The sequence below is a fragment of the Pseudomyrmex gracilis genome, unplaced genomic scaffold (genome assembly GCF_002006095.1).
Source record: "Pseudomyrmex gracilis isolate BER0280 unplaced genomic scaffold, ASM200609v1 scaffold_173, whole genome shotgun sequence".
Lineage (NCBI taxonomy): Eukaryota > Metazoa > Arthropoda > Insecta > Hymenoptera > Formicidae > Pseudomyrmex > Pseudomyrmex gracilis.
The window spans coordinates 62,367-89,789 of NW_018020757.1; the positions used below are offsets into that span (position 1 = coordinate 62,367).

The 27,423-nt window shown below is 43.7% G+C and overlaps 1 protein-coding gene across 2 annotated transcripts in view; it reads right to left on the minus strand.

The window, feature by feature from the left end:
- LOC109857801 overlaps positions 1 to 27,423 on the minus strand; it is a 285,853-nt gene that overhangs the window by 26,081 nt on the left and 232,349 nt on the right. For both annotated transcript variants that reach the window (XM_020434502.1, XM_020434501.1), the window contains one exon: positions 17,910 to 18,055. In XM_020434502.1, coding sequence (XP_020290091.1) covers positions 17,910 to 18,055 — 146 coding nt within the window. The remainder of the gene's footprint in view (positions 1 to 17,909; positions 18,056 to 27,423) is intronic.

Below are 27,423 nucleotides of genomic sequence, written 5' to 3' on the forward strand. Positions count from 1 at the left end.
ATATATATATATATATATATATATATATATATATTTGTGTGTGTGTGTGTTATATAAATAAATTAAACATTTATGCACATATTAAAAGTTTTTTCTGCTTTCCAGCACGGGATTTATGTTGATTTTTTTATGTTCGAACGCGATGTAGAGAGAGTTTCGCTAGATAAATATACATCAGCGTATAATAAGAGAGTGCAAACATCATTTATATTTCCTGTGTGTATTTCGTGCAAGCCCGTGAAAAAAGTAAAATATCGATTATTTTATTTCGTCAGTTTTTATTCTGACGCCACACACGAACTGTGTCTGAAAAGTATTATATGTGAATGTCACATGTCATTTAGGTTTTTAACAAATTTATTTCAAAAAACATCAACACTTAGTACCAACACACATTTGAATATCATATACAGGCTGTTTTAAAATTTACTGACATTACTGAAAATCAATAATATACGATATAACGTAAACTATAGATTGCCAGTACAATAAATTTTGTGTGAAACACAGCCATATGATAATATTGTCGATTAAACGGTCACTGTCAGTATACTTAGAGGTACCGAAGCTGAAGGTTCTTACCAGAAAAGTAAAACACAAGTAAATTCGAAGTAACAGACATTATACCTTTTATATAAAAATAGTGCGTCATTGATAACACAAATAAAGAAACTTGTTCTTCCTCTGATAAACAAAGTAAGTTTGAATACATTTCGGAACGTGCATAAAATTCGTACACGATAAAATTAAAAGCGTCTATCAACATGGAGTGGATCAACTACACACAGAACAGTGGAACTAACTATGAAACTGATAGTGAAACTAACGATGTACCTCTAAGTATTAAATACCTAATAGATAAGGTAAAAATTCTTTTGTATAATAAAATATAATATAACTAATCTCTCCTATACAGCATAAAAATATGTATTTATTATCTACATTTGTGTATAATATATGTATCTATTATCTATATTTGTGTTCAAATACAAATTTAATGATTCAAATATAATTTCAGGCAGAAAAATATATACTGTTCACACGTCCTATAACAAAAATGAAAATTTTACAAATTCGAAAGATATTAGATTTGAGCTATACTTTGGATATAAAATTATATCTCGTAAAAATATTTGTTCAAAAAGCAAAAACTTTATTAAAAATCGAATCAACGCAATACATCAAGGTTGTATTAAATAAATATGTAAAGTGATGTATCTAATTATTTATAAGTTTGTTAATTGTAACATATACAGTGTTATGATGTGTTTTATTGTATAATGTGCGTTTAATTTTGTCTATAAACATGTATAACCGTTAAGTAAATCGTGACGTAGTCTCTCACTTTAAATGACATAAAACATATTTGTAGGAAAAAATATTAGATATCATAGAAAACATATGTCACGTTCAGAAGGCTGTTACGATAATAGGCAAAGATGTAGAATTAGTTGAAATTATATTGCATTTCTTTGGTATTTGCAATAGCAATATTCGATTACAAAAAACACTATTCAAATTTCTATTTTTAATAACGTGCGAGATTGAAACAAATCCTACATCAATTTGGAAATATCACTTAATAAGATATAATTATCTTTTGGGACCTAACATAATTTACATACTCACGCACCTTACTCCAAGTAAAAACTGCTGTATTTTACATTAAAATCGGAAATATACACAATGTTTCTTTCATATCTCACAATTTTATTTTGTGTTTAGACATACAAACAAAAGATGGATACATCATTATAAATCCTCGTAACTCATTTATGGACATAATGGTAGCGCTAGAAACATTATCGGGATTGTCGTTACCAGATGGAAGCAGCATCTTAGAACATCTATTTAAAATAAAAGACTTAGTGTCTGCATTACAGACCAAGTCTTTTACGTTTTTGAGCAAACACGCCCGACGCGTCATGCGACTCGTTCATCTTTCTCGTTGGATCATTGTAAGAGAATGGCTGATACTTATGATGAATATCACAAAAACAAACTCTTTTAAAGTTAAATTCTGTAACATCGATTTAGAGAACGACATAGATAGCGTACTTATTCTGGATGATATAACCGGAATGCTACATATGTGTAGAAACGTATATTATTACGAGATGTTATTGTATGTAATATTTTTTTTTCTGTTACACAACGTACATATATTTTCTATTCACACAAATATTATTTTTACAAACTAGATTCGATTTACTGTTACAGTTCAGAAGATACATGGGAATGGGAAAATGTTCTGCAAATGTCACTGCAAAAATCTATTGACGTCTTACATAAAATTATAACGCTGTCGTTAAACTCATTTCTAGGAAATAAAACTCTGCCAAGAATGATAGAAATTGCAAGTGATATTTTAGTCTTTATGAAAACAAAGTATTTCCGATACATGTTCGATTCGAATGGTGAGATCACAAAAAATATAATTTGATCTTATATATGTGAGAAAAATAGTAATGAAATCTATCTATAAAAAGAAATATGTTGTTATTAAGTGAAAATCTATATGTTTGTAAAATAAAATAATTACGACAAAATCTGTCTACAGATATGCGACATGTAAAACAGTACTTGATGCACATTATGAGACAGTGGAAGTGCAAGGAACTCATGGATTTATTTCTTATATCGCAGTTATATCCACTGATAATTAAAAACTATTTTAACGTTCGTAACTGTAATCAAGTAGTAAAACATATAGTACCTATTTGCAACGTATCACATCGTCTACAATTTTACAAAGTATATACTACCTGTTTGTTTCTTCGTGACAATAATCTTAATTATATTCCGGAGTGAATTTAATATAGATACACATTTATATCTATATATATTAAAAAAGAAAATAAGATGTTCCGTCAAGTTAAGTACTAACAAAATTCGGTTTAAAAATCGAAAATAATATTAACATTTCATATCTATCTTTGCGTTACGTACAAACACAGTTTATATAAAAATGTTTCTGCAACTATAATAGTATTATGTACGTAAAAAAATATATATATAAATAAATAAATACATAATAAACAATTTATGTGTTTAGCCTTTGAAAGGTTTATTATAAGAAATTTATTTTTTTATGTACTAATAACTATTATACGTTGTGTTTAATTTTTACTTCTCAAACTCAAGATTTTCTCAAAAAGAAAGTTCAATTTTTAAATAGTTTGTTTTATTATTTTATCATTAGTTTTTTTTTTCATAAAAAAAGTATGTCCTTTATTACTGTCTGCTATTGATGGAATATCATGTATATAAGAAATATATATACAGTATGTAATTATTTGAGAAATAGTAATAAAGAAGCAAAGCAAAATAACTCACGTCGCAGTTGACTTTCCAGAATTACCGCATCATAAGTGACCTACATACCTAACCCAAACATTTATTTTAAAAAACCACGTATAAGTTTTTCGCTTTTTAACGCGAGTTTTCTAGCAAAATGCACTCAAAAATTTGAGTGTCAAGTTTATTGACATTTTATCAAAAATTTTGTTGAAAAGATATCAATATTTAAGTACCAACACACACACACACGAATCTCATGTACTCGGTGAGATTTCCGTGCAAATCAAGAAACACTAAAGATTTAAGCTCGAGATGATACATAATGCGAACACAAAACTTCATTGCGGTGCGTAGAGCGAGAATCTCTTCTTCCATCCACGGGAGCCGAACGTCGATGTTTCTTACTTCCAATTAGTGCCGTAAGATGATACAACTTTGGGAAAGTTTGCGCAATACAATGCAGGCTGTGAGATAGAGCCGTGTGCGATGATAAAATCCCGATGCGTGGTGGAGAAATTCGCTAGTGCCGGTGCGTATCCGCTGCGACTTAACTGTTGGCATTTGCGTGCCAAGAGAGACAAGTGCTTAATTAAATAAGTTTCTCGAACTTGTCGGAAAGACAATACGAGACTTCATATACTGCGTGATATCGCGTGCATATACATCTTCCTATGTTGTATTAAATAAATTTTTTGTATAAAATCCGTGAGATTTTTCACGTCACTGTTATCATGTCATTATCTTTTGAGATAAAACGTTGATAAGACCTGTGTAACAAAAGCGGTTACGACTTAAGTTGAAAAGATATTGTCACTACACGAAACGATTCCAAACAGAGAAATAAACAGATAAATAATACGAAGCTGCTGAGTTTTCTGGCGAATTTGAATTCGATGTCTTTTTCGAGAGAATCGGAAAGTAGAAAATCTCGCGTAAAAATGTTTAGTCGTTAGCGTTTAAATACTTCATAACGAATAACTCTTTGTTTAAGAAGACGTTTCCTCGTTAAGTTCCGTACGAACACGCGATTTCTTCAATCGTACACTTGATGTACGTCAGTTGCACGGCACGCTTATTCGAACCCGCAAACCCGGTCATTTTTAACGAGAAAACTTTTATATGTATCCCCAACATTGTGCAAAAGTACATGTACATCGGAGGAGGCGTTGGGAAGTAACTTCCGAACAAGTTAACTTCGGTGATATCATAATCACCAGAGCACGCAATAGTTATCGCCCGGGTGTATCGAGCGATACATCGAGAGACACCTCGGGGCATTCTACGCGCCATTCGGACGATCGAGTGGAAAAACTGATATTCTTTCCCGGACGAAAGAAAAGAACTTGAAACTCGTAAGAAGAGACTAGATCGTTAGGATAAGCCGCGACGTTATTAAAGAAAGAGACGTCGGCGGAAAAGAGAGATTCCAGCGCCGCGATACGCGTCTATAACCGTAGGGAAGAAAAACGATCAAGATAGAGAAGAAAAGAGACTACGACCCTGAGACAAGGGAAAAATAAAAAAAAAAAAAAAAACCACCAAAAGGGATGTTACCAAGAAAGTACGTGAAAAAAAGTTGATATCTAAGTGTCCAAAAACGATCGAGAACCCGACGAAACTATGAACGCGACAGCGCGATGAGAAGACGGCGAGAAAGAAGTCGGAAAGAATCCGGTCAGGGACCCTGGGGTGCGTGCACTGATATCTTGTTTAATTAAGCGAACTCTCTCCGCGCGGCGTCTTGTCGTGCGGTAAGCAGTCGACCCATTGTAAGACTTCGAAGTACCTGCAGGTACGATCGCCACCGCGAAGAGAGGAACAGAAACACTTCAGGCTTTCTTCTCCGTTTTCTCTTCACTCCTCCTCCGACTCCGCGCTAACGAACGCCGGTCATCATGGATTGCGAGTGTGCACGTGCGTACATATACCGATTTTACTTGTAACACCGCGGCGCATTAATACGTCAGCTTGTGAAGACCGTGAGAGAGAACGAGATATAACACTTGTGCGAATATGCAGAGGAATGAGGACTGGAGGGAGGGCTGGAAATAAAGTACGAAAAAAAGGCATCGTCGAGAAGAAGCGAAGCAACGTGTTCCGTCCTAATTACGTGCCGCCACTGGCTATTGCCGCAACGGCGCTGCAGGGCGCCACGGACTGAATGGTTAACGCGGACGCTAACGACTCAGAACGATTTGGGTCCAACGGGGCGTTCGAGAGAACGACGAGGAACATTGATTTCGGTTTGAAAAGTCGGATATGCGGCGTGACAGAAATTTAGTTTGTTTTTCAACACGCGAAAAGAATATCAGATTCATCGTTTTGCTAAAAAAAAAAAAAAAAAAGAGTAACACTTGATTATATCATAGAAAAGAATGAAACGCATATTAGAGACTCTCGGGAACAAGCAAGAGAAAAGGAGCCTGATGACAGCGCGTAACAAAAAAATCCCCTTTGTTTTTCCAAATAAAACAGACAAAGGGTTTTGTTACGCACTTTTGTTATCCGCGTGTCGGCTCTTTTCTCCTCTTTCTGTTCTTAAAATATTTTACAAAAATAATAAAAAATAAAAACTATATTTATCCGGCTTCCGCCGCGACAAAAAGAAAAACACGTGCGATCCGCGGCGTTGTAAGGGTAATAACGCGCCCTCGGATCAACAATTTTTGCGAGATAAAACTCGCTCTGCTTGAAACGTCATCTTGCGTATACGCGGCGCAGCGTGACGATGGCGAGAGACGATAACGAGTTAACGTCGTCACGTCGAACGACGGGCAATCTCGCGGCGCGCGGCTAATTAGCGCGCGACGCGGCACATATAAGCCGTCTAGACGGGCGGAAACGAATCGATTGCACTTCAGAAAGAAATCTCATCGTGCATGCGACGTCGCGTGAAGAGGATCGGCATTCTGCGCGACTTCGACGAACCTATATGCGTTTTGCACAATGCATCGCGGAGAAATCCGACGCGCGTTTGAAGGTATTAAGCCCTGATTCTGACGAGATACAGACAGAGACAGAGCGATTTCTCCCTCCGTCTCCGTAATTATTATCTCGCGGGCTGCAGGATACATTTATTAATTGGAACGAGCTGTCTGAGCATCGTCGAGCCTTAGTCTCGTCGTTGTTGCGCGCGTCGGTGCTCAGACAAGAAAATTGCGGAAGCCGTGACATTGAAGCTTTCGTCGCCGCGCGAGGGAGCGACGACGGGTAGAAGGGGATGGGGTCGCCTTTTTTTGCGCGAGGCACGAAAGGCTTGACGAGCGAAAGTTCAAGGGACGACGAGGGTGAGCGACGCGGCATCGATCGCACCTGAAACACCCACACCTTTGCGTTGTCCGCGCGCGCTCCGGTCGCGTTTCCCCCTGTCTCTTTTCTGTGTGCCCTTCGCACACTTCTCGCCCCGGTCTCTCGCGTATCGCAGCGAATGACACCCCGATCTTCTCGACGTCCCCTCGTGCCCTTCGGCCGCGCGCGTATACACGTGCGAACGACGCTTCGCCACCTTTCGTCGGCCGTTTGCTTCAGCTCGGCGACATCCAATTGTCCCGGGAATTACCGAATGAATAAGTTACACGACAACTTTAACGCCGGGCTAAAAAGTCCCATCAAGTTTAATTAATTTCTCGTGAAGTCGTCGGCTTCTTGTTGATTCTGCTTGAGAGAAGCTGAGTCCATCGTAATGGATTCTTTTCTTCGAAACCGGTGACACACGTGACTTTCACGGTGATTACAATCCGCACACATCGAGGCGCACGTATCGAAGATGTAAAAACTTCAGATGATCATTAAATCGTGAATAGAGCGGAACGCAATTCCGCGGGATAAACGCGTCGCGGAGGAACACTTCACGCGCGTCGATTAATTGATATTTATCATTCATAATGGCCGATCGTTTCCACGATCGTTCGCGTGCGTCAAAAATCGACGTAATCGGCGCTATGGAGATGAAGAAACTAAATCCGGGGGGAAGAGAGAGAGAAAGTGAATTAAACGACGTAACCGAGGTGGTGCCGCGGGTCGCACACTACCGCGGCCAATGAATATGAAACAGTCATTAGCGCACCAATCCGGAATCACTTAGGTGCTCTGTGCGGAGTGCCGAGGCCGGGCTAGAAGTGAGCGAGAGAGAGAGAGAGAGAGAGAGACAGACAGACAGACAGAAAGCGAGACCGGGCGTCGGAGGCTGGTGCATTGAAATGCATTGCCTGCAAGCCGTCGACGGGCCGTATGGACTGCGCTCCTGGCACCTATATCCCAGGAATACGATCGCTCCCTCGAAATGGGAACGGCCATATATGCGAGAGAGCTGCTGCCGATGCGCGTTCCGCTCACCGCGTGTGTTGCGATAAGATCGACGCGGCGTTCGCGCGTTTGTCGGCTTTATTGGCCGGTTTGCAGGCCACCGATAACGCAAGATTGCATTACGACCATAAAGTCGCATCTCAAGTATATTCGCGAAGTAAAGGCTCTCGCATCGTACGAGAACGGACAACGTTCCCCGGGGGCGTTGAATGCGCTGATCCGCCGCGATGAGAGCGCGCGTACCGAAGGCCGACCAGCGGCCACGGCAGCACGTACCTGCCGGTTAAACAATTTCGCTTTACGATCGAAAAACGTCGCCTTGTGGATCGCCGAGTGATCGATTCCTGAAACGAGGAACGTGCCCCCGGCCGGACGTGTCACGCGGCCGAACAAAATAAATCGTATCGCTTGCCGGATCGTGGGACTCGCCTCCTAATCCATCGAGAAAATGAGGGGAAAACGAAATATAAACAGAAGATTCCACGATTTTCACATAAGTGTTTATTCATTTATATCGCCAAGAACAAAACTTTATATTTTCCATCTTGAATGTGTTTACAAATAATTAAGTCAAATAATTGTTTAAAACACTTAATTCCGCGACTTCAATGGAGATATATTTCTTTGAAAGAGAGTTTCGTTTTTCTTCCTTTTCTAAATATCTTTTCTACGGGAAACGTTTCGTTCTGCAAGCAGACGAGCGAGATGAGAGCGAAACGTCTTTCCAGCAGCAGGGTATCTACCGAGCGTAGAATCATTTAGGAGATAGAATACGAAATCTGGCTTCGGAGCGATTCACGGTTAATTCATTAGGCGACCTGCTCCCCGAGCTACGCCATTCTCTTTCTCTCTCTCCCTGTCTCTCTCTCTTCTCTCTCAACTATGCTCCGGGTAATTCAAACTCCCCATCTCGCTGCTCTCGGACTTTCAAATTTCCCGAGGATTTGCTTATGGAAACGCGTGGTCGTCGCAGGTCGATCGCGCCTCTCCTCCGATTCGCTCTCCGATTTCTCTCCTAGCTCCATCTCTTTTATCCTAAGGCTAATTCAAACGGAGAGTGGCCCAGAGATGCATTACCGGTTAACCCCGGGTTGTCGTAGATCTACTTAACTGCGCCCGTAAGTTTTTCGAACCGCCGCGGCAATGCAAGGCGTCCCTCTATGTAAAACAGCTCGACTTCCGGTCGATACAAACTTCTTCTCTCCCCCCATATACGAAGTGAGTTTGTACGTGTTCCGGTCTATATCGCTCTGTCGCGCGCACAAAAGAATCTCCCCGTATCGGAAATGCCGCGAAAGAATTCACTTTAATCGCGCTTGCGCGCTATGTTCGTCGCGTAATTACAGAGAAGAGGTAACTTTTCGTTTTTCGTACGCAAAGCGATTTCATTTTTACTTCGCATTCTCTCTCTCTCTCTCTCTCTTTTTTCGCTGGACACTTTATAGTCGCGGAAAATCAGCTTTAATAAGATTCCGGGCCGAGCTGATATAATTCTCTCTCTCGTCGTGAACGTAGCGCGTCGTAACTAGCGCGTAGCGAGCGGCACAAGACGACGAAGTCCGGCGCTGCCGACGACGACGATGTAAATGACGCCGTAATGCACTCAACCGGCGAGACAGAAAGAGAGAGAGAGAGAGAGACGGTTGACGATACTGTTAGCAAAAAATACGCGAGCTGTCTCACAAAGTAGCCTTTACCGGGAGGGACAGTCCTCGGAACGGGTAAAAGTCTCGGGGAAAGAAGAAACTTTTTCTGGGTCACAAAGGGCTACGGGTACTATTGTTAAAGTTGGGGGCGAGGCACAAAAGAAAAGAAGGCTCGAGGGAACATATTTTTTACCCTAATGGCGCTACACAGTTTCACGCTCAGGAAACGTAATGGCGTCGAAACTGCCGTGCGTTTATCGACGCGAGTATATTCTTCACTCTTTCGCGAGTTGCAGCGTAATAGCTCGCGCGTATCGCTCGGAGAGCTTTTTTCATCATCCGCGGATAAAACACGAGGAGGCGAATTCATCGTCGCGACGCCGGAACGATTCGTTCTTGAGGAAGGGCGACTCATCGCATGCGCGCGGGAACGAGAAGCCGCAAGCGTGATATAACGCTACACGTCGCGTTGTGAAGCCGATGCTGATCTCTCTCTCTTTCTCATCTCTCCGTCTCTTTTTCTTTCTCTCTCCCTTCCCAGGCTATCGCCGTGAGCGACGATGCATGCCCGAAATTAAATTAGGATGTCTGGCCACCGCGCCGTGCGAACCTGCGAGAGTGAATTGGTTCGCCTGGGGATGAGAGCGCAAGAATATATTTCTTCCGTGCGTGAGTTTGCTAAGTTTTATCGACATACATCGCGTTATAACCCGTACTTCGGTTGCCTCGCATGGTTGCGAAGGTCTTCATTACGGAAAAAGTGCGTTGTTAGGGAAAAAAAAAAAAAAAAACGAGGGAGTGCTCGTTCGAAATGAAGAAAAGCTATTTTTAGAATTATTTTATCACGAAGAGAGAGAATAAGAAGATGTTTACGTGTTCCTCGCATGCAGTGCAGTTTTTGTTGATAACAAAAAAAGCTTCACCTAGATTCCTCTTTGACGTTCGATTTGATCTCTCCAACTTTATTCGAAACGTTTGTCGCAAAGGAAATACCCGCTTCGGCGCAATAGCTAAAGTCAGGAGGTTAACAGCTGACTGTATTTCACGCCTCCGTCGACCTGAGTATTAGCATATAAAGCGAGGTGGTTCGTCTTATTTATGTTTGGAAGCTTTCTTCCCGTCGAATGTTTAGAGACCGCCGTCGCGAATAATTGCCCCGCGCTCACAATTCTCTTTGATCCCCGGCTGTTATTCTTAAACGGAACTTTTAACGCGTCTCAAGCGCGGAACTGTTTGACTCTCTGTCCATTTTTACACATCGTAAAACTCTCACGGAAGTAAAATTTAGAAAATTGCGAACGCTACACATATCGCGATTAATATTCATATCGCAAATTGTTAAAAGTAGACTTTTTTTTATTACGGTGTGTATAGCTACACACGTATAATGATTGTACACGTCACAAAGTTTTTTGATCCAACCGCGAATTACGGCGTATATAAGATTTTTATAAAACAAAAAAAAAAGAATATTCTCTTCCGACGCTAAGAAAAGTAGCGCTGAAGTAACCGAGTCTCTACCTCGATTCGCTCTAAACCACTTTAAATTTACATACCTTTGCTCGCGGCCTTTGTACACCGCGGCTTGTTCATCGAGCACGCTATCCATTATAATAAGAGCGCGTAGCTCGTTGCTGTGACTTCGTCATTCTTTTCTTTCTTTTTTCTTTTTTTTTTTTTTTTACGGAGATAGCGTTGCAGCGCAATCACGATAATATTCGGTGCGGCAGTGCCTCCCCGAAGCGCTTCGTTTCGGAAGGAAGCGAAACGAGTGCCACTTTAACGGATTCATGATGTATTTCCAGCGTATTTTCATTAATGCGGCTCCGGCTCGCGGTAATGGTCCCTGCCTGAATATTTTGATAGCGACGATTTTCAGCGCTGCGCGAGAATATGCGATGACACAGGCAACTGGGTTAATAGCGGGAGCGCGGAAATGTGAAATCGCGACGCGATAGCGCACACACGCGTGCTCGTAATATCGCACAGCGTCGAATCAACGAGGACCCGATCCATCCGGTCGCGCGGACGAGATAAATCCCTCGAATATATCCGATGTGAATTTTTTAAGCTCCTACTTAAAAAAAAGAGAGAAGCGTGTATTGGTGTAACAGCAGCAGCGTTTCGAAATCACGTCTCTCTCTTTCTATCTCTCTTTCTTTTTTTCTCTTTCTTTTTCTCTCTTCGCAAACAGTCTCAAGTGCCTTGCGAAAAATAAGAATACAACGCGTCGTAAAAGGCGCAAGCTTCGCTCGTTTCGTTTCCCTGGTTATATGCAAGCGCGCGCGTTGTCGGTACATTTACGTGCTTACTGCAAGATTGAAAACATAACGATTAAAGAAGGTACACGATGTTATTTCCACCGGCTCTCTCGTCCCCGCACAGTTTGTTTCTTTTGCGAATATTGTCCGGAGCATAGAATGTATAGTAACTTACGTGTTAAGCTTGAAACGCAATCTCCTGGAACGTGACCAGACTACCAGGTTAGATTTATGTTCACGTCAATCACGAAGCGCATATTAATTCTTGCCGCGATCTGACGGTGGATTTCTCCCGAACAAGCGCAGTGGAATACACTCTTTAATAATGATTTCGGCTAACTTTTTGACGTGACAATTGCAGAAACTTTTATCCAACGCTGTCAAATTGTGCTACTTCTAATGCTTTCGTAAACGTTTCTTTCGAAAGTACTCATAACCGCAGTTTAATTACGCTGCGTTTCCCTTGCAAAACATTTTAATCGAATTCCACGCCAAGCGTATTATTATAAAAGATACTTGTACTAGCTACGTTGAATTTTTTATAATTTTACAATAAAGAAACAGTTGCGAGAAAAATGGTGAAACTTCACGAAATAAGAATCAAATTATTTGAGAAAGATTTTTGAGAAATCTCAAGAGCTAAAAACAGCTAGACGTACGTGCAAAATGTATTTTTTTAAATACATGAAAATTAATTAATTAATACACACATGAAATTAATACATACATGAAAATTTTGAATTGAATTCAATTTAAAAAATTCACCCAAGATGCTTAATTTGCATATAAATTATATAATTATATAAATTATCCACTTATCATGTATATAAATTATCTATTTTATTCTCTCCTATTAAAATTTAAAAAATTTATTGCGAAAAAGACCTGGAGCTCCACGCATTCCGTGCGGTATCGCTTTATAAAATAAGATTTATTTATGACGTATGAAGGTAGGATATAGAGTAAAACAATTTTTCTTTCAACGCGAAATGAAAAATCCGCTGTTTCAAATAGCGTGCAACGACATTTTAAACTTTTCGTATGTCATCGCGGAACGACCTATCACTCTTCCCTCTTTCTCTTCCTCTCCAGACAAAACTGCAACGGCGTGTGAGAGCCTCGACCGCGGTCACGCGAATCGCGCTCGAGCCAGCAAAGCGCATACGCGGTGAACACGCCATTAGAATCTCATCTAGGCGCACTACTGACAGCAGTCAGGCCCAAACAAGACGAATGACGCGGTGCGGTCGCGTCGCGTCGACGTTGCTAGTCGCGAACGGCAAGAGGCACGTATGAGAATCGGACGCGAAGCGGTCGGATTCATACTACGGTCGTTGACAGGCCACGATATTCCATCTGGCGGAATCGCATCCTCGGAGAACTCGTCGGACGTGGCTGGCCGGTTGGCTGACCCATCATAGTCAGCGGCGATATCGCTGGCTGGTAGCGATACTCGGTCGCGCGATGAGCTTTCTCGTCGCATCAGCCCGCTCTGCGGCCGGCGGAACCACCGAGCACGACGGCGGTCAAGAGAGACAGAGAGAGGGAAAACGGAGAGAAAGAGAGAGAGAGAGACTGAAGAAGAGAGAAGCGTCCAGCGAGAGAGATGATCAAAGCTCCCGTCTGCATGTCAAATGGAGGAGAGATTCCGACCTCTCCGTTGCAACCGACGGCCTGACCAACTCAGATGATTCCCCAGCTACCGCCGCTAACCTATCGCTTTCCGGAGCTAATCTCCCTCAATCTCTCTTCTCCTTCTCCCTCCCCTTCCACTTCTTCTCTCTGTCTCTTCGTGTATTCCTCTCTCTTTTGCTCTCGTGTTAACCTCCATCACCTCTAAAATCGCTGCGGCAACGCGCGGAAACCACAGTCTCGCTGCGGCGACCTCCGTGTGACCGCCTCTACGCCTTTCGTTACTGCCGGCGTAATTCAATTTTCGTCACGGTGGATGCCGCCACGGCTTCACCCCTTCTTTCCCCGTCGTTTTCTACCCTCGTCGTCTTTTGCAAGATGCATCGACTCGCGGTCTAGCCCTTGCGGCCTATAGTCGCAAGGACTAGCACCGCGAGCGACTATACGACGAGATCGTTGGCTCCTTGAGAGCGCGCGCGGCTCAGCCGGCTGCTCCGCCGAGAGGCACTCGAGAAAATTTCATTCCAAGTGCTATCGACGTTCTGGCTTTTTCAGTGGAACGTCTGCTCGCGGTTGCATACGTCGACAGTATACCTGTTGTACTCGCGACCGCGGTTAAAAAGGAAAACGGCTTGCTCTCTCTCTCTCTCTCTCTCTCAACTTCGTAGCGTGAATAAAGACTCATTGACCTTTATAAATTCAGCTTATTGAAATCGCGCAAAGGCGCTCCGTCGGACCCCATTATCCGAGCCGCGATTCTTTTGCGAAAGTTAGTTTCAAGTTCGTCGATCACGCGCGGCGAATATAGGTACGAAAATGTTTAACACAAAAATGTTTGACGAGCAACATTTTAAATTTTTATATACACGATATGGCCGAGAATAAAAAAATCTCTCAAATACGTGAATCCATTAAATGCGACTGTGCAACATTTGTATCATGTGTTATACGTGTAAAAGTTCTCTACGCGCGACATGCACGCGCAATGTTAAATCATAAAAACTTCAACGGTTTAAATAACTTGTGAATTTCTCTACATTAATTTGAAGTTGATAGCACATGAGGTTGTTTTTTTTTATTTCAACGTCTACTATATGAATAACTCTGTGTATTAAACCTCGGCGGTGTTTAGTTTGCAACATTTTGCGCAAGTGCGGTTTAAAGATACGCGAAAGCTTTCACTTGTTGAGTGTCTATCTGCGTTTGCATTTTGTCAGGAAAACGCTAAATCAAGGAAACATTCAGCAATGAAAAGTTACGAAAGAACGGAGAGTTGGCGAAAAACTGATATCTATCTCGTGAAACTCGCAAGATTTAATTTCTAAGTGCACAGTTAATGCATTTGTCTTTTTGATGTTGTAATTAAATAGATAATTCTATTTGAAAAAAAAACCCTCCAAAAACACCATGTTATGTTTTTTGCTGTCTACCTCGGCATTTCTTCTGTTTGCACACCAAACGGAAGCACGATGTGTTCCGCACAATTTTCGCAATTTTCTCTTCGCAACGTCTCTTTTGTCTGCGAGAGAAAAAATAAAATCTATTTCCTGTCTAGTTCATGTAAACCATGAACGAATTTGGGGAGCGCGTAGCGAAAACTACGCCGTTCACTTTATCTCTCCGGTAAGCGCAAACACATTTTCACCGAACTGCACACGCATAAATTTATTTGTGCGGGTCAACGAGTTAACATCCTCTATTTCGCGAAGATGCATTTATGCTCTAAATTCGGCTGCTACTACTACTAGTAAACGTATATATCTATATGTACCTGTATATATACATCTATATATGTATTTTAAACCAACCGTGGGAATCTCGTCGGTGGCACTTGCAGTCTCTTGCCCGCATTATGCGCGCGGGATGCGAGCGCGTGCACACAGGCAACGTGGACGGAATACGCGCACGCGGGATCGAGGGGCGGGAGGGGTAGACGTAACTCACCCAGGGCTTGTTTACAGTTAATACACGAAAGCAACGCTGGCAGCGTGTCAGTACACGAGCCTCGGGAAATGTTCATTTACAGGAAACTTTTCATCCACGGGACCGTCGCTGGTTTATAATTTTCAGTTTCCGCGTGTTTGCTTTTAACGATTTATTTACAGAAATCACACATAGAGAGAATGGCGCGCGCAGGGAAACAAAGTGTTATAGCGATTTTGTCGAAATTTTGAAAAAATTCTGCGCGCGCGACGATTGTAATTTATCGTCGCGCACTTGAAAACATACGTTTTCCGATTGTCTATTTGCGAACGTCACGCGAAACATTCACGTTTGATTTTATTTAACTTTGTTTGGTGTATACGACTCGCGCATAGAAAGCACAGATAATATTAATACAGTGACGGCACAAATACATAAAAAATATATGTATTAAATCATATAAACGAAAATAACGTTGCGCGGTTTACTTTAAACACGATCGAGTATTTAATCGTGTCAGACGCAAACCACGCTCGAATTAAAATATCAAGTATTTATTCGTGTTATCGTACATTTTCGTTATCAAGACGACTTTGCGCAAATCTCGCGGAAAATCGACGATAATAAGTTGATCGCGGTAATCTCCGTTCAGCGCGATCCACAACGTCAGAAGTAATACTGCGTTCCTCTTTCTTTCCTCTCCCCTTCTATATAATCAAGAGGCACGTTAGTGACATTTTGATTCGGTTTTTATAATCTTAACCCGAACGCCCGGACTAAAATTTCATTAGAATTTACGCTCGTTGCGAATCCCGCAAGCGGATTCGTCCCACCTTCCCGCTCTTCCCAAGATATGAATCGCAGAGTCCCCAAGCTTATTTCGCGATATCTCGGAATATCGGACGACTAATCCACGGATAAAATTAGATGCGCCGTGACGACGCGGTCGAACCACGCGGGACACACGGATTCGTCGTCGACGCAGGGTTAACAAATTGGCGGCACATGGGAAATCTTAGACGTCTTTACTTCTTCAGCAAGCGGCTTACGGATGCATGGATCGAGCGCTCCCGTGCGCACTTTTTTTCCGCGCGCTGCGGCCGCGGAAGTGTACAACTTGAATTTCCCACGTGCACACGTTATTTCTGTTTCTTCAGAAACCTGCGCGCGCGGGCATACGTAATTGCTGTTAAATAATACCACAACTCCTCGGTCATGAGAGATTTATCGCCGCACAGGGGAAATTATTTTGCTTAGCCACGCGATTGCGAAACACACGCGAAAGTTGATTGCCGAAGATAATGATTTCACAATAGCGAGATTGATTGATGTTACTCGATACTCGCGAGTCGGTGAGTTATGCAAGCCGCAAAGTTGCCACTTTACCGAAACAATCGTGGCTTGTTCAAGCAGTTTGTGTGCGCAAAGCTGGTCCGCGTTGTATTAACGATCACGTATAACGAACCGAAAAAAAAAAAAAAAAGAATTCTCGAAAAGAGATCGCTTTAATCGCGCTCGAATCAACAAAGTCGTTCACAGAGAGAAGAGCACACCTGTATTCTCGGTTTTCGTGAACGCGACTGTTAATTGCGATTTGTTGCGTCGTTGGAATTTACCGAGATCGAATGAATCGACGCAAGGGGTATCGCTTGTGAACGGGGAAAATCGATAATCGGTACATCGTGTAGAATTGCGCGTGCCGGCGTTGTGCCGCAAAACGATTAACGGCAGTTTTTTAATTGGATACATTTTCGCGGAATTCAAAATGGAAAACATTTCGTCGAACGAAATGCGAGAACGCGCCCGGGAAATAAACGAGCCCCGGTTGTAGCCACTGCGATCTTCATTGTTCGGTTTAATACGGAGAATATTTCTCGGTGAATAAAAACTGGTGTTCGTCGAATTCACGATTACAAATTAGGTTTCGCGATTCTGATTGAAAAAGTTTTTGAGATAAAATTTCGAGAGATCGGTAAACAGATTGACAAAATTAAAATTCTTATTAATAAATAATTAATATATTGTTTTATGACGCGACGAGAGAGAGAGGATGTTGGCTGATTCAGTCGAAAGTTATTTCATTTTGTCTACACACGTTACGCAGTAATTCACAGGACGGCTTAATGGTGAAAAAACGAATCGCCATTAACGCGCATATTAAAGCTGAGCTCGCGTTCGAGCGACGCACGGAAAGATTTGCAATTCGCGTGAAAAACGAGCGATACCGCGTTGGACGATGACTTTTCCATGCGACATGAGATGCGCGCGGACGAAAAACGGGAGGCATGCATGTAGTGAATGGACGAGGAACTTCCCGAATTTTGTCACTCGGTGCGGCAATTTGCTGCCTGCTGGACGTGCTTAATAAAAGCGTCGGAGGAAAGGACGGCGATGAAAATTATCCCGTCGAAGCGAGAGACGCGCGCGCCAAGTTTAATATTTAGCTCCGCGCAAGAGCTCGCCGCGATAATGTCGCACGCAATTACGCGCTTATATCCGCGGAAATATAAGTCGGAACGGAATTAAACAGTTCGCTTCCGCGTTGCGTGCGCGAACTCGTCTCGTTTTGAAAAGATCCTTTACGCGAAATCCTTTGAAACGAATCGTCAAAACGCCAAACGACAAGCAAAAGAGGCAATTTTATCTCATTTGCCACACTCTCTCACCAGAGAGAGAACGAATTTTAATATGCTAAACATACTGAAAAAAAAAAAAACAAAACAAAATTGTAAAATATTTCGAAAACTACGAAATTCGAAAATTTAGTTTCGGATTCTTTTTCAACGCGACGCTTCTAATTTCATATAAAGTAAAAATTGTCGAATTAAGAGTGCAGACTTACCCTTTGCGGAACACCTTGTATCCTTACGCGATTGTGTCTGGGCGAGCCTTGACTTTGCTGGCCCTGTTTCTCTTTTCTGTGGGTCTTCAATCCCCGGAGAAGTCTCGAGAACGTTGTCTTCTTCTTGCTCGTGTTCTGCCCTTGTTCTGCAACAACAATCGAACGGAATCAATCTCGTAAACCGTACACACATATTCGGAGCGATATATATAAGTAGAATATCGTATTACAGTAAAACAAAAGTTTGTTCTTCACTCTCGCTTCTGCGCCTCGTTACTATCGAAAACAAAAATGAACGCGCGATACAAGATCGGAAAATTCAAAATAATGACTCTAATTGCACTTTAAAGTGTGGACATAAATGTATAAATATTTCCCGACAGAGGCAAATGTTGTCGCGCTTATCACGCGCGTTAATTATTCATTAATCTCCGGTCAGTTTATTTATTTATTTCAGTCTTCCATATTTGATTCTGTGCATATCATATTTGGGAATTATCTTTTTCGCAATTTAAATCGGTCATTTTCATCGAATTACATTGCGCATTCAATCAAAATTTTAAGGACTCGACCCAATCATAAGAGCAATGACAATCATGCGCGCGAATAAAAATTTAATTTTTGATTGCATTGCACGTATGTATAAATTCTCCCGAACACGAGTAGAGTACATTGACTACATGCAGATTACATGCTGATGTAATGCGCAGAGAAGATAAAAATTGGCTGAAATATTGCAAAACATCGAAACATATCAGAGACATAATTTATCAGGACAACAATTTCAATTTCTCCATTATTAATATTTACGAGCGTTTCGTATTATTTCGCGGACTCTGCATGGATTACACAGAAGACCGAGAAATCGAATCGGGAAATGAAACGAAAAGAAGCGGAGTCTTTCTGTCCATTTCGAAAACGATAAACGTTACTTCTCCGCAGAGCGGAAAGATGTATGCAAGAAAACCGCGCATGCATCATTTTCAATCATCGTAATGGCAGATTGGGAATCTATCAATCGCGTCGGATCGATTCTGTTTTTGCATCGCTTGGAAACGCGTTTTTATTTCCCCTCTCCCCGAACGCCGCGCTTCGGAACTCGTGCATCGGCATTCGAAAGCGCTTCATCAGTACACAAATGTTCGAGGAACGCCGCTTCGAAAGAGCGAAGATCGAAAATGCGAGAAAGCGCTTCGATTAAACTCTCCATGGAAACTGTATGAATAATTTTAAGCTCTCCCATAAATTGCTCGCAACGAACATATGCGTGCGCGAGATCCGTGTATTAATAAGCGACGACACCGGCTGTTAAATCGATAGTACGAGTGGTGCAACCCTGCCCATAAATACTGGCGGCGGCCCGTGTGCGATGTTGAACTTTTTAAGACGATTAACGGAGTGTCCGGGCGCGCTGTAGTTCGCGTTCGCTTTATCATTCTTTAACGGCGGCGCGACTCGCGAATTAAATCGGATCAAGAGCGCGACCCGGGCTTTAGTTGTGCCATTTAACGGGAGAGAGAAACGGTGCGGCGCGTGAAAACCTTTTCGAAATCCCCCAATTTGAGTAGCGACGGTGCCACGAACTACTACCAATCTCGCAAATAATCGAATGAATCGGGGTTGCCCGCAACATCGCTATTCATTAACGGATAATTCAGATGTGCCGTTAGTTATCCCTCTGCGTCGCTACCCCTCTACACACAGCGACACACGGTGGTGCCATTGCGTTAGTGTCAACGCATCCGTTTATTAGTACTGACGTAGTGCCACCTAATTAACGACGTTTACGACGCGGACTGAAACGAGTTATTGAGCTTTCAACCGAGTGGTCATCATCAAACTATCATATACTTCGTAGGATTCTCGCGACATGACTATTAAGAACCATTACCGAAACAGACATCAAACAAAAATGATACGCATTCGTCCTCTCACTTTTCACTTTGTCACTCGTGAAAAAGAAAAAAAAACATTTAATGAATTCCGGGCTCGTAATTTTTTTTTTTTTTCACGCCCTTCCTTTCGTTTAAATTAAACGCAAACAGACCGTATTTGCGAGCAACATTTTGCAGGAAAACCAATAAAAGGTATTAGGGTCGTCAAGGTCGTTACCGAGTACCTAGTTACGTCGCGGCACGCGCAATTACGACAGTATCGTTAGCCGCGCAATGTCCCGATAGCTATTACAAAATGAGAGAAGGAGGGGAAGAGGGAAGTAATGCGCAAGGGACTGGCAAACTGAATTTTACCCGGCGCGAAGTGGCAAAGTGTTTACCGCGCGTATTATTGGGTACGACATTCAAGTCGGTAAACAGCGATATCGTGATTTAATCAAGAACCATCGTAAAGCAATAATTAATGTTCCCGCGCTATATCGATTTCGGAGCAAAGCGCCAGAAACTCGGCGTAAACGTGTTAATTTAAGAGGAGGGAGGGTGCGACGGCGAGGAGAGATGCGGCGGTTGCCGCAGCAATGCACGCGCGCGCGTGTATTTGTGTAGAAAATTATTCGCGCGAGCGTGGAAACGAATTAACGTTGCCGCGCGCAACTATTACGAGAGCCGCGTTTTGCAGGGTCCGCTGTTTCAGCAATAATGACAGAACATCGCGCGTCGTGTTGCCGCGCAGCTGCGGAAACTGCTCCCGCCGCCGCCGCCGCCGCCGCCGCCGCTGACATCGTCGTCGTCGTCGTCGTTGTGACGAACATTAAACGAGACTTTAACTTCTTTAAATTGGCCTCAACAGCTGCCACGGACTTGTTAAGACGGACATTTCGGTGCGGTGTGTTCATTCGCGTCTCTGATGTTTCCCGTACGTACGTTCCACGTGAGTAAAACTCACGATACAACATGTGCTGAAGACCGTCTTAAAAACTTCCAAGACGAGATAATTTTTTAAGACTGTAATAATTGTAAAAACTCTGACAACACAATGTGTTATTCACTTTTAAGTGAATTAAAAATAGAGACAGGCATAAGAATTGCGTGACACTTTAGAAGCGAAGACGGACTTTGTCTTTCTAAAGCCGCGATTAAGTAGCAGGAAATAACTTCATGAGCCGAAACGGATTCTCGCATGTGGGTTAACGGACCACCATGCGGTGACATTCGTCTTCAATGTCGGACTATCTTACACCCTCCCGTTCACAAAAGGGTTTCCACGGAAATACCGCAGGAAATACCGGGAGCTAATTTCTGAAATCGAAGCCAGCTGCAACGCCCGTGGCGGGGTACACGGCCCATGAATTCCCCGGAAGCCGCTATTATTCTAGGGAGGATCGTACGTATTTTACCCGCGCGGTCGGCGCGGCGGCGAGCGAGCGGAGCGATACGGGCGAGGAATACAAGAGACTCGCGGGACCGCACGGGGGAGAGAGAGAGTCGGAAATGTCGTCCCGTAATATCGGAAATATATCGCCCGGGCTGTAACCACAAGTCATGTTCAATCGAATGAATCGTATGGAATAAAAATAAACCTGCCTGCCGCGAAGAGACGGAAGGTCCAATACTCTCTCACGCGAGGGTTGCGTGGACGAACGCGGGGAGGATTGTAGAACGCGCGGCGGAAGAAGGAAATTCGAGGAAAAGGAAGATACCGAAGAGAGAGAATAGAGGGCGGGAGGAGGAGGAAAGCGAAGAGCGAGTACGAATCGGGGGAGACTCGAGGGGGATCGAACAAATGTTCCGGCGGCACATGCATCAAATCCTGAAGTTGCGTGAGAGATGGAGTCCCTGCTTGCTCAGCGGCGAGCCCGCTGCGATAAAACGGCCCCCGAGTTTGCCCTCTTCATCGTCGTCGGCGCTTCGAAACGAAGTTCGAGCGGTGCTTAAGCGCGAGGGAGGAATACGCGCAAAAAGCGCCTAATATACCTCGCCGCCTCGTGATAAAACCATTGCCCTCTTGAATTAAATGTCGAAAAAAAACGAAGACAGAAGGGCGCCGCTTCTCGCGCGATTTCGTGTAATTTCACGTAAACGCCGCCGGTAATCGCCGTCGCGATCGTTTACGCTCGAAGCGATCGACGTCGACATTTGCGCGCATCCATCTTGGCTTACGTCGATATACGGGCGCTTTCGTCGCGAGATGTTCGGGGTAACAGCTGACAGAGAAATTGAGACGAAAAGCAAAGAGTCTCTCGGAAAAAAGAGAAAGGGAATTTCTCTTATCACAATTTTCTTTTATCGCGAAGGATTTCGAAGAAAATCTTTCAGAGCTTCTAAATACATATAATCTAAGAGAGAAAAAATATAATCTAAGAACTTTTTAATTATTATATACCGCGGTGTTTTACAAAATTAAAGATTTTCGCTCCTCGCAGTGGCGGTGTTTTTTAAAATTCAAGTATCAAAACTATTCTCGAGCAAAATTCACGATTATGTCGTCTCACAATGAGTTTCTTGTCACATTAAAACTTTATCACTTGACATCAACTTTCTGGCAATAATTAACGTCGCTTGTGACGACGCTCGAAGAATTGCTTGAGTATTTCCGCGCGCGGATAATATAGAAACTCCTCCGCGGCGATGCCGAAGGATAGGAAGGAAAACGAGAAAGGCGCGGAAATGCAGAAGGAGAGAGCAAAGCGAGAGACACGAGAAAATAGCTGCACCGAAAGACAAATATGGCGCCAGACTCGGTTACGTTACAGCCGGCTGCATCCGCGCGACACCCTCCACGAAACCGGGCCCGCGACAACCCTCTCTTATTCCTCCGTCCGTTTTATACGCCGCCGCGCCTCTCCGTCTCTGTCCTCTCGACGTACTCGAGATTGTAAGTACGTACCCTCCCACGAGCTTACGGCGAAGGTGGACACGAAAAATTATCCAATCCCCGAGATTTTGTCCCGAAAACGCTTTTCGTCCTCGCTCCGCGCGAACTTGTCCGCGAACGTGAATTTAAATGTCAGCGCGCATGACTAACGTAAGTTAGTTCTCTTCCTTTCTCTCTTTTTTTCTCTCAATACTCACTTATTTCTTTCAATGAGATTCCTACAAAAAAGAAGAAATTATTTTTACTAGCTTTTTATATCTTTTTCGAAAAAAGTTACATTCACATACGGTAAAAAGTTGAAAATAAAATACAAGAAAAACTTTTGCGAAATCTTCTTCAAGTTCAAGGTGTATGTAATTGAAATTGGAATCGGCCGCAATTGCGCGTCGCACGGGGAACGCAACGCAACAAACGGGAAGTGGCCGTTGCTGATTGCTTAATTAAGATAAACATATTGTTCGGTCCGTTTCAATTAGCCTTCCCGCTACTCCTTTCCCCTCGCTCCCCGATGATAAAAGTTCAAATAGAGCGCACGTGTAACTGAAACTCCGCGGTCTAATAATTAGTTCTTCGCGAGGCGGCGGGAATGGTGTGTGGGCGGGTTGCCGACAAATTCAATTGGTTCCTCGTGAGGGGTACCCCTTGATTATAACTAGACCACTGGGGAAAAAGAAGCGCGCAATGATATTTGTCCGGTTTTCGCGACTCCCGGCACGTTTTCCCGTAAATTACGAGGAGAGTTTCGTGCGCCCTTTTCCGCGGCGGCGGCAGTGACGGCGGCGGAAAGGGGAGGGGTGTGTTCTCGATTTTCCGCATTGTACCTCAACGCGAGAAGAATTTCACGTGCTGGCGCGGAAACGCGTTATTAAAGTCTGCGATTTTCTACCCCTCGTCTTTCTCCTTTCCCCTTCCCCCGTGCGAGCTCTCTCTCGCGCCTTCTCGCTCTCGCTGTCTGGTATGCGCCCGGGCGAAACTTCCCCGCTTCTCTTTTGTGAATTGTTTTAGGGCGCAGCGCGCGCGAAAGGGAGAAGGTCGATGTGCGAACGGACGAAACGAAACGATGGAGAGAGGGTGAAAGACGAAACAGGGGGACGTGAAAAGTTTTCACAGCGAGAGGAGAGGAAGTTAACGTTCTTCCTCCTCTCCGTCCGAGCGCGCAAAAAAAGAGACGTCTGGGTCAAGAGAGGCGTCTTACGTATTCTGCAAGCTCAGGTTTACACGCCCGAGTTATGGCCAGGAAAATCGGAAGTTCGCGGCCGGTAAGTGGCTGCGGAGTGCCTCGCGTGTGACGTGCATAATAAAGTCGCGGAGACGCAATTCAAAGAGAAGGGGCGGGGAAAAGTAAGGACTTGCCGGGAATGGCGAGAGTGAAATGTTGGGGAAGAAGTGCCAAATTCGATTTTCGGAGTCGGATCAAGTCGGAAATCCGGCCGGAACTGTAGTACTCGCGCATAGTGGAGAAAGACAATGTGTTCGCGCGGGCCCTCTCAGGGGGACAGTCGTAAAACCGGTCGCAAACACAAACTACTTCAGACGAGCGGGATATTCTATAAGACGTACGTGACGTCGTCAGACATTCTGCAAATGGTCCTTGGATTCTGATGATGACGTAAAGTTCGCGTTCCCGAGAAAATCCTTAACCGTTCGACTGATTTCACATAAGTCGGAAAACATTTTTTTCTTAAAAACAAAAATCGAACGTGCGTGCCTTAAACGTACGTGTAAAACTGCACTAGTTCTGATCTCTCCAAAGTCTTTAGTTTTTCATTTCTTTTTTTTTCTTTTTTTTTATTTCTTCGTTTCGCAGAAAAAAATGGAAACATCATCGTTGCTTCAAAAGCATACAAGCGTGATTCTCGAGGAGAATTTTCGTAAGCTCGTCCACCTCTCGTCCTATAATGCCCGCGGACTCGCAGCGCCAAGAGGACAAGCCCGTTATTATGAAAATCCTCGACGGGCGAGAACGGGGTTATAAGCATGAATAAAATAAGCGGTATTAAAATCCACTTTCTTCACCCTCTCTTCGCGTTCCTCTGCACCTGTTCCCCTGTCCGACGCTTCCTTCCCGCTCGTCGTCGTAAGCGCTGAATTCGGGGTTTCGCGGGCGGAGTAATGGTATTTTTCTTCTCTCCTTTCTCTTCTTCCTCCTCAACAATTTACTTCGTTTCGGAGCTGCTTCTTTATCTCAGCCTCCGGGGCTGTTCTCTCCCTCCCGTCCGAGGGAGGTTCCCCTGATAAACGCGATTCGGCGCGCGAGTTCTTACAGAACTCTCGTCGATAACGAAATCCGACGACGCGGTCGAAAGGAGAAGAAAAAGAGAAAGAAAAAGAAACGGCTCGGTCGATTGGCACGCGAAGATAATCTGGACACATCGGAAACATTGCCGGGAAATGAATAGCGATTCGGAGTTTAAGTTTTATTAGTTAGCATACATACAGAACGCGTTTTGCTATTCGCCACGGCGATTTCATACTCTCGCCCGGACGTGCGATTTATTTGCGCGGGTACCGATGTTGGAATAAATTATTCGGGGGCTACTAGACCTTCTTCCCGAGGGAGTCGACCGACCGGTTTTAGAGGTGGCTCTATGGTAATGACGGGAGTACATGAATATTGAAGGAGTAATCTTCATGGTTTATGGTGTGTCCTTTTCCGCGGCCCCTACGGTCGCCAGCCAAGCTTCAAGAGTTGGGTCAATATCGGCTTAAAGTTTTCACTATTTTTTCACAACGTCAAATAAATGAACCGGTCGGAGATAAATGACGAAGAGAGTATGCCGATATTATCGGCCGATCCATTTTTCACTCGCGACCGATACGGCGCGTATCGAAACGCGGTGCGCGCGGTCGGTCGGTCCGCGAAGCGAGTAATTAATTATGCCGCTGTAATCAGTAAAAATATTTGATCAATACGCGGTTTAAGTAAAAAGCTCGATTAAAAGCGGAAACCATCTCGCTCGCGAAATCACGCGCGCCTGACACGCGCAATAATAAAAATAACACGTGGAAACAACCGCGTGGATATTCAATTAACGTCGCGGTGAAAAACACGTTCGTGTTCCACGCCGTTTTCATCGTGTTCCTTCTCGTTACGATATTAATTACAGCAATTTGATGCACGTTTCTCGCCAATACACGTGTAATAAATAAACTCTAACACTAAGAGGATTAGAATTAGCGTGAAATCGACTTAGAGATTACGAAAATAAAACATATATACGATTCCTGCGAACAATACGAATGCTATACGCGAGAAGCGAGAACTTCGAGAGAAATAGGAAGATCACAAAAGCTGGATGCTCTTCAAGGTGCAAATGGTATCCCGACACGAACCTTCCAGCTGACGGAAGGTTAAAAGTCTCGCTCTCTGAAAATACCTCACGTTTGATCACGTGAGCGTTCGCGCCACGCCACGATATAAGAGCAGAAAACAGTCTTTCTCCCTTCGTGTTTAGCGTATTATCACCCCGGATTCTCTCCAATTAACGCCACGAAGCGGGGATGCGTATCTCCGCGTATATCAATTTCGACGCGTCTTATTTGCGACGCGTTTATGGTAGCCTGAAAGTGGCGGCGAGGTGGCGAGATAAGTGACGCGCGTCTGAAGAATGCACAGAAGAGGACTCGACGCGCAGTCACCTCGGCCCATCGCCGCGCGACGCGCGGGGGATGACGCGGAAACAGACGGGAAACGCGACACGGGCGGAAAAGGGGGGCGAAAGGGTGCGAAAACTGGATGCGCTCCAAGGCATGCGAGCGCAAGTGGTGTCGCGTGCATGGCGGGGTGGAGGGGTGGCGATCTCACTTGCGGTTCCCGCGCGGGAGGCGTCGAGAGTCACGTCGAGAGGCCCGTCGGTGCGTCGTCATTGTCTATTCTTCCCCGTTTCGTCGCGCTTTTGCGTCGCGCCGCCGAAGCCCCGTCTGTGTCGTTACCATGACTACATCGTGACGGGGGAATGGTGATGCGTATACAAAAGTATCAGACCGCTCGTTCCTTTTTGCAAGACACATACACACACACATGATGGTGTCCATTGAGAAGAGGGTGGCACGGGATTCGATGCGAGACACTTGCTGTATGTAAAGGGGTTGCAACGCTAGGTGAGTTTGCGTCGCGCGAAACAATTATTTTTTTTATCGCTAAAGTTTTTTGTTTGTAATTCTTGGAAGAACGAAGACGCGATGCCGCGTTTCAGAAGTAATTTGTAAATTACACACAATATTTATCACGCGATTGTAAATATTAATTTGTCGATATTTATTATACCTAAATACAATAATATGGTGAATCGATACATAGTCAGGACGTGTAGCTATATAATATATATGTACATATATATTTTATCTTTCATCGTATGTAGATAAATTATAGGTACCCATACATCATGTTTCTTATTACGGAATCCCATTATTTTTAAGTGCTTCCCGTGAAGGTATTGTCCATGCGTGACGCCGACAGGGAGAGATTGCGATCATCGATCGTAATCTTAATTGTATACGCTTTAGTGAGGAAGCTATATTACTCTTTTTTTTCTTCTCATATCAAGAATTGTTCCGGCGCGTTCGCAAGTTGCGCAGAACAAATTTCTGAACATCGGCTCTGCTTCTCACGTGAAATTAAATCGTTGCACGTCGAACAACGTGTGTGCCGCGCACCTAATTCCTATATACCGAGACCTCCATAGTGGCAATAATGATACCGGCAAGACGCGTTTCTAAAGAAGCCCGGAATGCGGATGAAGGG